This window comes from Typopeltis vanoorti, chromosome 19 (genome assembly GCF_054136105.1).
Source record: "Typopeltis vanoorti isolate ZY-2024b chromosome 19, IOZ_Tvanoo_1.0, whole genome shotgun sequence".
In the NCBI taxonomy this organism is placed as follows: Eukaryota; Metazoa; Arthropoda; class Arachnida; order Uropygi; family Thelyphonidae; genus Typopeltis; species Typopeltis vanoorti.
In genome coordinates this window covers 44,034,152-44,046,959 of record NC_143567.1, presented here as the reverse complement: position 1 = coordinate 44,046,959, position 12,808 = coordinate 44,034,152, and the positions used below count along the sequence as shown (strand labels likewise).

At 33.9% G+C, this 12,808-nt stretch overlaps 1 protein-coding gene across 3 annotated transcripts in view; it reads right to left on the bottom strand.

Annotated features, from left to right (window-relative positions):
* LOC150096051 (PCNA-interacting partner-like) overlaps positions 1 to 12,808 on the bottom strand; it is a 274,947-nt gene that overhangs the window by 114,702 nt on the left and 147,437 nt on the right. For all 3 annotated transcript variants that reach the window (XM_090408806.1, XM_090408805.1, XM_090408804.1), the window contains exon 9: positions 2,206 to 2,357. In XM_090408806.1, coding sequence (XP_090264932.1) covers positions 2,206 to 2,357 — 152 coding nt within the window. The remainder of the gene's footprint in view (positions 1 to 2,205; positions 2,358 to 12,808) is intronic.

Genomic DNA, 12,808 nt, shown 5'->3' with positions numbered 1-12,808 from the left:
CTACATGTGGTGTTACAGAAGGCTGTTGAGGATATCATATTCTGAAAGGTGTACAAATGAATGGGTGTTAGAAAAGATCAGTAGAACTTTAAGGCTCCTTAAAGTTCTACTGATTGACAGAAGAAAGTTAAAATATTTTGGACACATAGAAAGGATGGAAGGGGACTTCTCAGAACAGTAATAGAAGGTAAAGTTCCTGAAAAAGAGGAAGGGGTAGACCATCAATGAGATGATGGATGGTGTGTATGTGTGGAGTGACTGATCTTCAGAGAGTTGAGGCTGCCAGAAAAGCAAACGACAGGACTACATGGCTAGGCCTGGTGTGGCACATCACCGAGCATCTGAGTGACCATACGGCATCTGTAGATGTCCAGCGAACATATAAATAGATGCTACAAGAATCTGATGATGCCAGGGATCTTGATGCTTTGGTGGATGGGAATTTGAAGTTCAAAGGTCACATAATAAATTTAGTTTAATCCTTTAATCCATCTCCGCAAGGAGATGTGTTTTGCATTATATAGGAGATACTAGGATAGGAGTGTTGGTAGCTTGCTCCACCTTTGCAACGAGTTGCCCTGGTGTGTACCACCTTAACCCAGTCCTGAAGATACTTTCAGGCGCAAACTTTGTTTGCTCACACTTGGATAAAGGATTAAACTAAATTTATTATACTCTAACCAAGTGGAAAATAAACTTTCAATAAACTTTCAAAGGTCACATAGTAAAAATTGGAAATAGAACTCAGAGGATAACTGTAATGTTGCAACAAACCTTGACTTATAAGGAAGTCAGTTTGCCTCTTTACAAGGCTTGAAAAGACTGCACCTGGAATACTGTGTACAGACTAGATTTCCTGGGTTAAAGTAGATAAAGAAGCTGTGAAAAGCATGAAAACAAGAGTTACAAAGATTATATAGGGATTATGGAATGTAGATTATTTATTAGGACAGATTGAGAGTATGCGGACTACAGATTCTGGTTAAAAGAAGAATGATATGATAGAGGTCTAAAAACTTCTGAATGGATGTTATAGAATATCATCTGATGAAATTTTTTGTTATATTCAAGGCAGGGACAGAACATGGGATGCATCCATGGAAGTGAGTTTATTCACAGTTAAGAATATGCAAGAACTAGATTTTCCTCTCACAGGGCAGTGAGTGAGTGGAACAGTTTGCTTCTTGAAGTGGTGAGTGCATCTAGTGTGAATGAGTTCAAGAAAAAGAATGATGACTATTTTGTGTGATGTATAACCTCTCTCTCATTGAGTACTTGACTCTCTGGAAGTCTCAGGTAAAAATAATTATTAATTACATTCAATCTGGATTGTTGCAAGTTCTTTGATATAGTTGTCTGAGTGCATCTATTTTCTTAAAACAATTTACTGCCACCAAGTACTAATTTTCTGCCATAATCTTCAATTTCTTAGGTATTCTGATTGTTTGCTGGAATGACTTTTTTCAAATCTAAATGAAAACTTTAAAAGGCATCACTTTATGTTAACAACAAGGAACAACTGAACTTATATAAGCAGTAGTCTATATAAGTTCAGTTCTTAGATTAGAAAGTTCTGCAATTGTATTTAGTTGGATATTCTTAGTGTATATGATATGTGTGCGTGTTGAGAGAGAGAGAGAGACAGTAGTACTGTTAGTAAACTTTTTTTGGCTACTAGGGTTTTGGACTGCTGAAATCTAATTGCAGACTATATTAACTCATTTGTCTGAAACAAACCAGCTACTTAACACTGCTGTTATGTTATATGCTCCACATACTACTGCAGAATCTTACCAATAACACCAATATATTGTCAAAATGTTTGCAATGATATATGTCTTAAATAATAACACATATATCATTGCAAATTAATTTTTTTTTGTAGACTTTCATGTCTGTAACATCCAAATAACATATATCATGGTCTCATCAGTACTCCTCCTTCACCTCATACTATTCTCCTTGGAATTATTCCACCCATAACGACAACCAGTGATACTTCTAGTATTACTGATTTATAATTAAGTTTGAATAGTTCTATTTTATATCGTACCTTAAGTTGGAGAGTTCCGATCTCAAACTTTTATATCTCTCCAAGAAATGAAGTTTTTTATTAACAGTACAATAAGTACAGGCAATAATAATTTTTGCATAACACTTTTAATAATAAATAATTTAAAAAACTTGATTTCAAAAACTTATAACCTGAAATAACTAAATACAGAAGGTATGGTGAGCGGTGTCCTTTCAGAATTGCTCTTAACAGTTACATTATTTGTTGAAGTAAATAATGAAACTTTATGATCTAGCAACTCCCTCAAAAGTAGGAATGCTTTCTGACCAGGTTTGAAGTTGTCCTAAACAGAAAATAAAATAGCAAAAATTTAAAAATATGTAAACATTAATTAAAAAACAGATTTAAAATATTAATGTTTTTCAGTAACATATAAAAAAATAGATTTTAGATAAACTGCAAGTCACTCACAGCATGCCTGGAAAATGTTAAAATGTCCAAATAACTAGCACAACATGATTGAACAGAACAATATAGCACAAAATGGTCAAAACATGCCACTTTTGCAATTGGGAGGAGTTAGGGGTGGGGTGGGGTGGAGTGATAACCATCATCATCATAAATTCTTGATATGCACCTTCAAGGGGTGTGCAGGATATTATGATAGTATTACATGAAACATTCCATTATTACTAACTTCCTATTGACAATTTTTCCTCCAAATGAATCTGTAAAGACTCCAATATAATATAATATACAAATCTTATATTTAAGTCTTCAAAGGCACGTCTTACTATATCAATCCATCTAGATCTTGGTTTTCTAAGTCTTTTTCCTGTCAGCCTGGCAAAGAATGTGTTTTGCTAATTTTTTCTCTTTAATTCTGTTTAAGTGAACTACCTGAGATTAGCTCTGCTAACACATTCCTGAATGCTAACAATGTCAAGTTCTTTTCTAATATCCTCATTTTAAACATGATATTGCCAGTGATTTCATCTATTCAAATATCCTAATCATTCTCAGAATGCTCATATCTGTGGTTTCCAGTCTTTGATCAAATGTTTTATTTCTAACCCAGCTCACAGATCTGAGAGTTAAAATTGGTTTGAACATTGGCTTGTATGCAGCTAGTTTAGTGTTTTGACTTATTTCTTTCTTTTTCATATAAATTTATTCAGCTGACTTCCTACCATACCAGCATTGCTACTTCTGCTGTCTATTTCCATATTTAATTTGTCATCTTCACTAAAAATTGTGCCTAAATAGCTGAAATGTTTTACTTGTTTTATAGGCTCTCCATTCAGGATGCAATTGATGGATGAATAGGATGAAGGAAGGAGCTTGACATCATTAGCATTCAGGAATATGTGAGTAGAGCTAATCTAAAGGTAGTATGGTCACTTAAACAGAATGAGAGAGGAAAGGTTATCAAAACTAGTGTTTATTGCTAAAATGGAAAAAGATCCAGAAGGAGACCAAGATCTAGGTATATTGATTCAATCAGAATCAGTATACCTAGATCTAAAACTTTCTTGGAATTCCTTCACTTCTTGATATCAGAATGCTGATAAGTAATAGATTAATTTGGAGGAAAATTGTTGACAGAAAATTAGTAATAAATAAATTTAGTACTGTCAAAGTGCACATTGCTTGAGGGTACATATCAGGAAACTGATGATGATAAATGGGTACTATGAAAGTTCTACTCTACAAATTCATCTCTCTGACCAGGCCTTATGAATTATCCAGCATAGCTTGATCAACTGTGGTTGAATATCATCTAATCCAGTTGCCTCTCCACATTTTAGATTTTGGATAGCTTTCATAACCTCAAGTACTGATAACTGATGACCTCCTGTTTGCATTGCTTGAGAATATTTTCTCCTACTGTTCCTGTCACTGCTTGGTTCATTTAACAGTCTTTAAAAGTAATTACTCCAAACATCTATAACTCAATATCTCAAGTGTGTTATTTTTATCATCTTTGATTTCTTTTAAAGTACTCTTTCCTCTATTCCTAAGCTCTTTCAATAGCCTCCATAACATTTTGCCCATTCCTGATATTTATCTTCTATATTCTTTCCATGATTTTTACTTAGCTTCTTTTAAACATAACTTAGCTCTCTTACATTTTTCTCTGTGTTCTTTTAGGGCATCTTCCAACTTACTTGCCAGGACCTTTCAATAAGATTTCTTCTTTTCCTTCACTGCCTCTTTAACTTCCCAAGTCCACCAAGGAGTTCTGATTTCTGTTCTTGCAGACAACCTCACCACATGCATCTCTGGCTGACTCGGTCAATGTTTTCTTCAGAGTTTCCCAGTGAATTTTCAATGTCTGGTTCTTGTTTATTTGAGTCTACAGTTCACCTCTGAAAGCTGCTCAATTCTGATTCTTTTAAAAACTCTCCTGCACACCTTTCAATATGATATTCAATTTTATCCTGTTCAAAATTAAATGGTGTTCACTTCTTATTTCAAATTCTCTCTTTACTCATGTCCTGAACCAGCATGAAGATATCAATATCAATAATAACATAGTCAATCAGACTTTTCATATTTCGTATGTCTTCTCTCCATATGAATTTGTGCATGTGTCTATGTTGGAACATGGTGTTAATAATAACTAGTCCAAGTCCTGAAAAGAAATCTAGTAGATATTTATTATTTGTTTTGTATTTTCTCCAAATTTTCCAGAAATATTTCTATGTCTCATAATCATTTCCCACTCTGCTGTTTAGATCTCCAACAAGGACTAACTATGCCTTTTTCTTTTTGCCTTTCTGATAATGTCTTGAAAAATTCCTCCACATCTTTCTTAGTAGAACTTTCTGTAGGACAATAGCCACAATTAAATTTCATTGTCCAGTTACCAATTCTTATAATTGCCACATCACTCTACTTGATGGCTGCCTTTTAAGTAGATGATCTTTGTACTAGTGTTGAATACTATGACTACTCGTCCTTTTCTCTGATCATTACCGCCTGAACATATATAAGATCTTGTATTTGTTGCTTAGAAAAATCTTACCTGTTTTTGTCTTATTTGTTTTGGTAACATCTATTTATATCAATATCTAATGCTTATCTAATTCTTTGTTAGTTCTATTTCTTTTTGGTTGATGTTTCTTATGTTAATGGTGCCAATCTTGAACTCTGCTAATGCTGAGTTGCGATTTGTTCCAGTATCTAAATTTTTGTAGTTCATCCTGATTCTCTGAAAAAAACAATGGGGCCCTTGTTTAACCAGGCAATGTCCCAGCTGGCATAAAACTGCATCATGGTGTACCATTATGTTTATATTTGGTTTAATATGACCAGATTATACAGAATATAATCTGGTCATCTAAATTCCAATTAATGAGATGGTCCAAGAGAAGGTGAAGATTGGACATTATGTCAGAAGTCCTGGTAGGGGTTTCTGCATTCCTTAAAAGGCTATGTGGAACTGAACTCCCAGTTATTCAACTTTGAACTTTAAAAACCACAGGGATGATGATAACTGTTAAATTACAGATTTGGTTGCAGTTCTGGTTCATGCCACTAATGGGCCCTCAGCTATCAACCGAGACAAAGACAGCAAATAAATCCTTTGGTAGATGACTATTACCTAGTGAAACACTACCATGCTTACTGGAAGTGTGAAGTGATTAATGTTTATTTCCAAAACAGGGGATTCTGGTTCCAGTGTGGGTGACAGCCTTCAAGGACATCATAGGGACCCCAAACTCCTCATCCAAGATTACATGAGTATATCATTTCTGCAGGATAGCTGCTAGATAGTATATGGAGCTAGACCTGATGGTAATAGATCAGGAGGCCTGTCAGACAGTGAATAATCCAGCTGCCATTTACTCTGCCAGATCATGTCTAGAGGAGCATATTGCAATAAGCACTGTTGAGGCCATGCATTAAATAAACAGAAAACAGGGTACTCTCTTTCACCCTACATTGTCCCTACTCTTATTTAACTCCTTCCCAATGCTCAATCATGCTAGTCATCGTAAATAATTTCAATAACACTGCAAATACACAAAAATGCCCTCAGAAAATAATACTACCAAAACACAATAAAACTGAATAAAAAATAAAAAAACAACAACATCCACATCAACATTTTGATCTCATCTCTAACAAACTAGAGGATGCCCAAGGAGTCCAGAAACATGGGAAAAATATTTCTCCCATGTTTCCAGATAATACCAGCATTAGATTCCATTGGTGGCCAAACCTCCCCATTTTGCAACTGCTTAAACAATTTATTTCCTAATCAAAGGATAGGAAGGAGAAAGAATTGAATGCCCCCTCCACCCCAAGATCTGATCTAAATTCTCATTTTTTTCTTTCTGGGACTGTTAATGAAAATGTTTCTGTCAAAATCCAAATCCTGAAGCATCTACAAGAATGAATTACTATCACCTTTCATGATGTTAATCCTGTGTTAGATCTGAAATTGGCGCCTTCAGAATTTTTTGACGTCACCATTCCAGAATCTAACAATTTACATTAAATCAAAGTTACATACGTATCTTTTAGCAGAAAAAATGTATTTCTTTGTTTGTAACTACTTTCTGTATAGTAAATTTTGTGAATTTGTGAATTTTGAAACTTATACCTGAGTGTGTAGCACAAATATAGGTCAGAAAAAAGCACAGAATAAGAGAGAATTATTAACAAAATAATGCAAAGAAAGAATGCGAACTATTTCAACGATATAGGGCAAAGATCACCCTAAATGCAGTAAGGTCAGAAAAATACCTGAGAGTAGAATACTGAAATTGATTAATGACTGAGAGGTAATAATTTAACTTTAGAATTTGATAATCTTAGAAAGCACACTGACTCATACATTCCCCGAACCAAAAAGTCCCGTATGTAAATCAGCGTAGTCACCCGAATGGAGACCAATGGTGAAGCGGTGGAAAATTTCAAATGCGAAAAGGTGGCGCTCTTGAAGATGGTACATAACCCGTAACACGGAAGGAAATCCCCCCCCCCATTTTTCTTGTTCCTAAAATTTCTCTCCGAGTGCTTCGAGAAATCTTCATGGCTCAGCTCTCATATTTGAGGGCTGACTTTCGACAGAGTTCAGTATGTCACCGTAGTAGAGTCGGTGAGATAAAATTGTAGGCCGTAGTAGAAGTCCAAACTACGTAAAATCTAGGCAGAGGACTAGAGTCCAGCCCAACGAGCACGTGTAAACCACATGGCTTCGGTATCGAGAAATCCAGATTCGAAAACAAAGGATGAAGAACGGCAAGAACCGAAGACAAAAGAATTAGATAAGTACTCTCACTTATTCTAGCCTTTTGAGATTGACTTACATTTAAAAGAGTGGAATTTAAGATTGTATTAGAAAAAGAAATGAAAGGTTTAGATCTGAATATAAATGATTATGTTTTCCTGAGACGAACTTTTGGAACTTTCAACCCGATAAAGATCCTGTATTGATTGTTCTTAGAGAATTCGAAGAGTGTGTTAAAGTGCCTTAATGAGAAAAATGAATTGTAATTTAAAATGTAATGTATACTGAGTTAATGAGGTATTGAGTTTTACTGATAATCTGAATTTAATGTATAAAGTAAATTGTAAACTTTAAGTGTAACATGTTCTGAGTTAATGAGGTATTGAGTTTTACTGATAATCTGAATTTAATGTATAAAGTAAATTGTAAACTTTAAGTGTAACATGTTCTGAGTCATTGAGATATTGAAATTTTGCTTGTATTCTGAACTTAGTGCTAATAATGAATTGCAAGTGTTTTATGTACTGAGATATTGAGACATAGAATTGCTGATACTTTAAGGTAGAATAGTGAAATTGATTAATGACTGAAAGAGTGAATGAGAGGTAATAATTTAACTTTAGAATTTGATAATCAATTTAATTTGTGTAGTATCATCAATTGGATTTAATAAATGTTTGATTCTTTAAACTTATGTGTATCTGATCATGTTGACTGACTCTGACCTTTCATAAAAATCGAACCTGAGTAAGTGTGAGTGTGCGGGAATACCCAAGTGAAAGTAAGGGCACAACTGCAAACAAGAATAAGATTATGCCAGAGATTCCAAGTTTCTAGGAATTTAATTATATTGCTAGTAACACCTGTGATTCTATAGTTAACCTAAAGCTAGAGTTTATTCCTAACTTTAATGCTCAAGCTGGCGCAGCAAAAAATAAATTTGTTTGAGTAATAAGGATAATATATAGGATTCAGGGAAAGGATGATCTTCTGGTGGCCCTAAAGATTAAGTTAAGTAAGAAAATCATAAAAGAAACGCGATATAAGGCTTAGTTTGTTATTACTAATGTGGAACGCATAACTACAATGCAAGTCTATTCAACATAGAGACATATACGCAATAGAATTGATATTTGCAACACAAGTAATAAAAGTAGTAAACACACTAGTAATAAAGAATAAAAATAAAATAATAAAGACCCCCCCAGCCTCCGCAACACCTGATATAGTACATCATCTCTGTAGATGAAGTACTTCATAGTACTTCATCATCTACAGAGGTGTCTGTAAGTTGAAGGAAAACATATTGAGCATGTTATGAAAATGTAACTTATTATGAGCATATTATGATAATGTAGCATATTTGAAAATGTAACTAATATATTGTATAGAATTAAAGTTTTTCCCATGAGTCCAGACTTTTTAGCCATCTATATGTAGCAGATTCAAATCTGACCTGTTATTGTCTGATGGAATCTCAACTACTGCCTGTCTCAAATTTTCCAAGCTATGTGCTGAATGATTCCAGGTACTACTGGAAGGGTGGAACCTGTACATCAGTCAGATCTGACATCCCATGTCAGAGACTGTCAAACTTTGAGTATCCTCTTTTCATTATTATAAAATAATAATGAAAGATTTTTTAAATATGGAGCTCCCTGCTATAATGAACTGTTTTTTTGCTACAACTGCTTTAAATTAAGTTACTGAAAGGAAGGCATTTAATAAGAATAATAGTATAATGATATCATCAGCCTACCTTTGTAATATTAACTCTTCTGGATCGGCAGAATCCTTTGAAATTAATTTGAAATGGCTTCTTTTGAGATTAAGATACATTTGAAGAGTGTCATTACAGTATTTAAAATTCTGTAAAATTGTAGAATAAATATTAAAAATAAAACTCATAGTCAAAATATGCTAAACACAATGAAATAAAAGGGTGAATGAATTCAGAATGTGGAAATAATAAAGAAAACCATTGTATAATGATAAAGAAAAATATAGAGATTTACAAGATAAGAATTAAAATAGGAATAATATAAAACTACCATTAAACTAGAATTAAAATGTAAATTGAAGTAAAAACAAGATTTTTTTTAAAAGACATACAATACCTAAAAACATAAATGTGTATAATTAGAAGTACTGTTTAGAAGCACTGTTTAAAAAATGGACCGGGGGATATCGAGTTTATGGAGCGAAGGACCATTTCAATAGAAATTTTTCTCAAGACAGCCATAACTGAAAGGTAAGTCAATGATATCGTTATACTATTACTCATTAAATGCCTTCCTTCCAGTAACTTAATTTAAAGCAACTGTAGCAAAAAAACAGAACACATATTGAAAAAAAAAAAAAAAAAAGCTTGCTTATCACTTTATACTTAAGACAAAGGAGCAACATGAAGCACGGGTACAGTTATACCACTAAAACATCCTCTTTTGAATTTATTATAGCTCAGACTTTCTTCACTCATTCAGTTGCATTTATTTATAGTTGACTGCTATCCAATTTGACCTTCCATCATTTATCTATGAAACTTGATTTTCTGCAGTTCAGTTCAGTTGTGAACTTAAGATTCGCAACACAAACTGGCTTCATTTATCCAATTCCACTGATCAAGCTGGAAGAGATACTGAGGTATTTGCTATCAGCAATAATGTCTCACAAATTGTCCTACCCACCAGAATATAAAATAAATTCTCTTCACTCTCCAAACATCCTTGATCTCTTAGTCAGTTCTTCTTCCAAATATATTGAGGACGGCAACTTTCTTCTTGATAACTCAGATCATAGCTTGTCAGAGTTTCCTTCCTTTTTTTTTTCTTTTTAACAGACCATCCTTCACCCAACCATTCATCAGAGGTTTTGCAATATAATTCACAACATCAAAAGAATAAAACAAATAAGATATTTATTAAGCTGCAGATATTTTTGTAGGTTTCAAAGCAGCACAAACAATTTTCATAGTACACAAGCATTAACAATGAGTTATTAGTGGGATCAACTGAAAATTGCAATGGACATAAAAATTAACATCTTATTTTGGCATTCTCTAATATTGTATTAAAAAAAAATTATATGGAGTTGGGCTTAAGATGCCCATCCACAATACATTTTGAATAAATGAATCCATCTATACTTATTTGTAGGAGTGTTTTTATTGTTGCTACTGACTCCAAAAACACTCTCTCCAACATGTAATATATTCTATCTAGCACTTCAGTTTTTTTCCATCTAATTCTAATGTCATGGGGTATCTAAAGCATTGTCTGTCAAGGAAGATTGGTTAACATCTACCTTGGAGATGTTAACCAATCTTCCTGTATATCCACAATAAGGCAGTTCACTGGTACAAGGTGCTTCACACACTCCTGAACATGATAAAGAACACATTTTGTTCCTTAGGTCAACAAACTAAACCAGCAGTTTTCAAACTGTGTGTGTGGGGGGGGGGGGTCTCCCCTCAGGAGACACCCTTTTTACACCCTCTGTCCAAAAAGAAACCGAATTTTTCAAAAATAGAAGAAACTAGTGGCGCCACTTGTCGTATCTTTTTGTTGTCAAAAGCGGTAACCTTCATTAGTATTGTGTCAACTGTTTATGACATTTGTTTTATTAGAAGCTGAGTTATAGTGCTAAGAGTGGCAGTGTTTTTGACGAGAGGTCGGAAAATAAATGAGTTTCAAACAGAGAGCTGTGATTGACTTTTGTGTTAAACTTGGTAAAAGTTTTACCAAAACGTATCAAATGCTTCAAAAAGCATACAGTGATGAATGCTTATCCCGTACTCAAGTTTACGAGTGGTTTAAGAGATTTCAAAGTGGTCGTGAGATGCTTGAGGATGTCCAAAAACTGGACTGAGCAAAGTTGACATCCAAAAAGTGCATGATTTCATTAAAGAAAACCCAAAATTGTCCATGAGATTGATTGAAGATGAATTGGGAATTACAAAATCAACTGTGCACAACATTTTGACCGACAGTTTGGACCTTCGTAAATTGATTTCGCGATTTGTTCCCCACAAGTTGACCGACGACCAAAAAATGTATCGAATTGAACACTGCAAGGACCTCATTAAAACTGTTTAAGGACTCAAACCTCCTTGAAACGATCGTTACTGGTGAAACATGGTGTTCTGAGTATGAGCCCAAAACAAAGTGCCAAAGTGCTGAGTGGAGACCACCAGAAGAGGGGCATCCGAAAAAAAAGTCGCTTGGAGAAGTCAAAATTAAGACAATGCTGATTTGTTTCTACAATTCCAAGGGCATTATCCACAAAGAATTCATTCTGCCTGGCCAAATGGTCAATCGTGATTTATCTCGAAGTTTTGAAGTGATTGATAGTGAGAATTCATCACGTACGGCATGAATATTGTGATGCAGGCAGCTGGTCACTTTTGCACGATAATGCACCATCTCATCGTTTGAACATTGTGAGACAGTTTTTGAGTAAAAACCAAGTTTGTGTGTTGGATCACTCACCGTATTCACCTGATTTAGCATCCTGTGACGTCTTTCTCTTTTCCCTGCTTCATTTGCTGATTAAAAGAAAGCAATACGACACCATTGAAAATGTTCAAGCATCAGTAACCACGACCCTCAACAGTATCCCAAAAACCGATATAAAAAACTCATTTAACGAATTAACTGATTGTGCCAAACACTGTATCGAAGCTGAGGGAGAGTATATTAATTGAAATAAATGATTTGAATAATTATAATTGGCCTGTGTTTTATTTTCTACCAAACGTTTGGTTTGTTTTTGGACAGAGAGCGTAAAAGGGCAAGAAGCAATGGTCAATGTTATTGCTCATTTTTATTGTCATTAATATATGAAATTAGAAATTTAAAAGTTGTAATTTTTAACTTAGTATATTAATAACAGACTAGTGCTATTTCACTTTTAGTATAGTTTGAAGAATAACTGTGTGCTATGAAAACACTGTAAACCATCTTAGTTTTACTAGAATAAGATACATGCTAAGAACTCGACAGGTAGGTCATTACTGTTTTATAAAATATGTAGGGAGTGCAAGAATTTTTTGTTAAAGAAAAGAGATGACTCCACAGTAGCCCAATAAGATTTACAAACTACACCATCCATGCCAGACACTCAAAAGTGTGAGACTCTGATATGTCCCATAGTGATTGCATTAAACTATAACTACATAAAAGATGGCAAAACATCTTTTTCTCAACTACTGGAGATTATTCACTCTATATATATAAAAAAATATTTCTGGCCTCCTTAGGGCACACCCATAAATAAAGTAATGAATGCTCTTGGAGAAAGAGGGAGAGAGGAATTGCAATAGTAGAGAAGGAAGGAATCAAAGAACATGTTAAATAACAGAAAACTTCTTTCATGTTTCAAAAAATATTTCACCCATTTGTTTTATCTAATACAATTTATATGGGAGCAATAATAGGTCTAATCTATTACCAGATTAGTTATTGCTCCGACACTTTTTTCTTCTTTTTCATAAAAAAGTATAAACATACATTATTACATGAATATTGAATTTTTTAAACTTCTTAAAGCTCAAT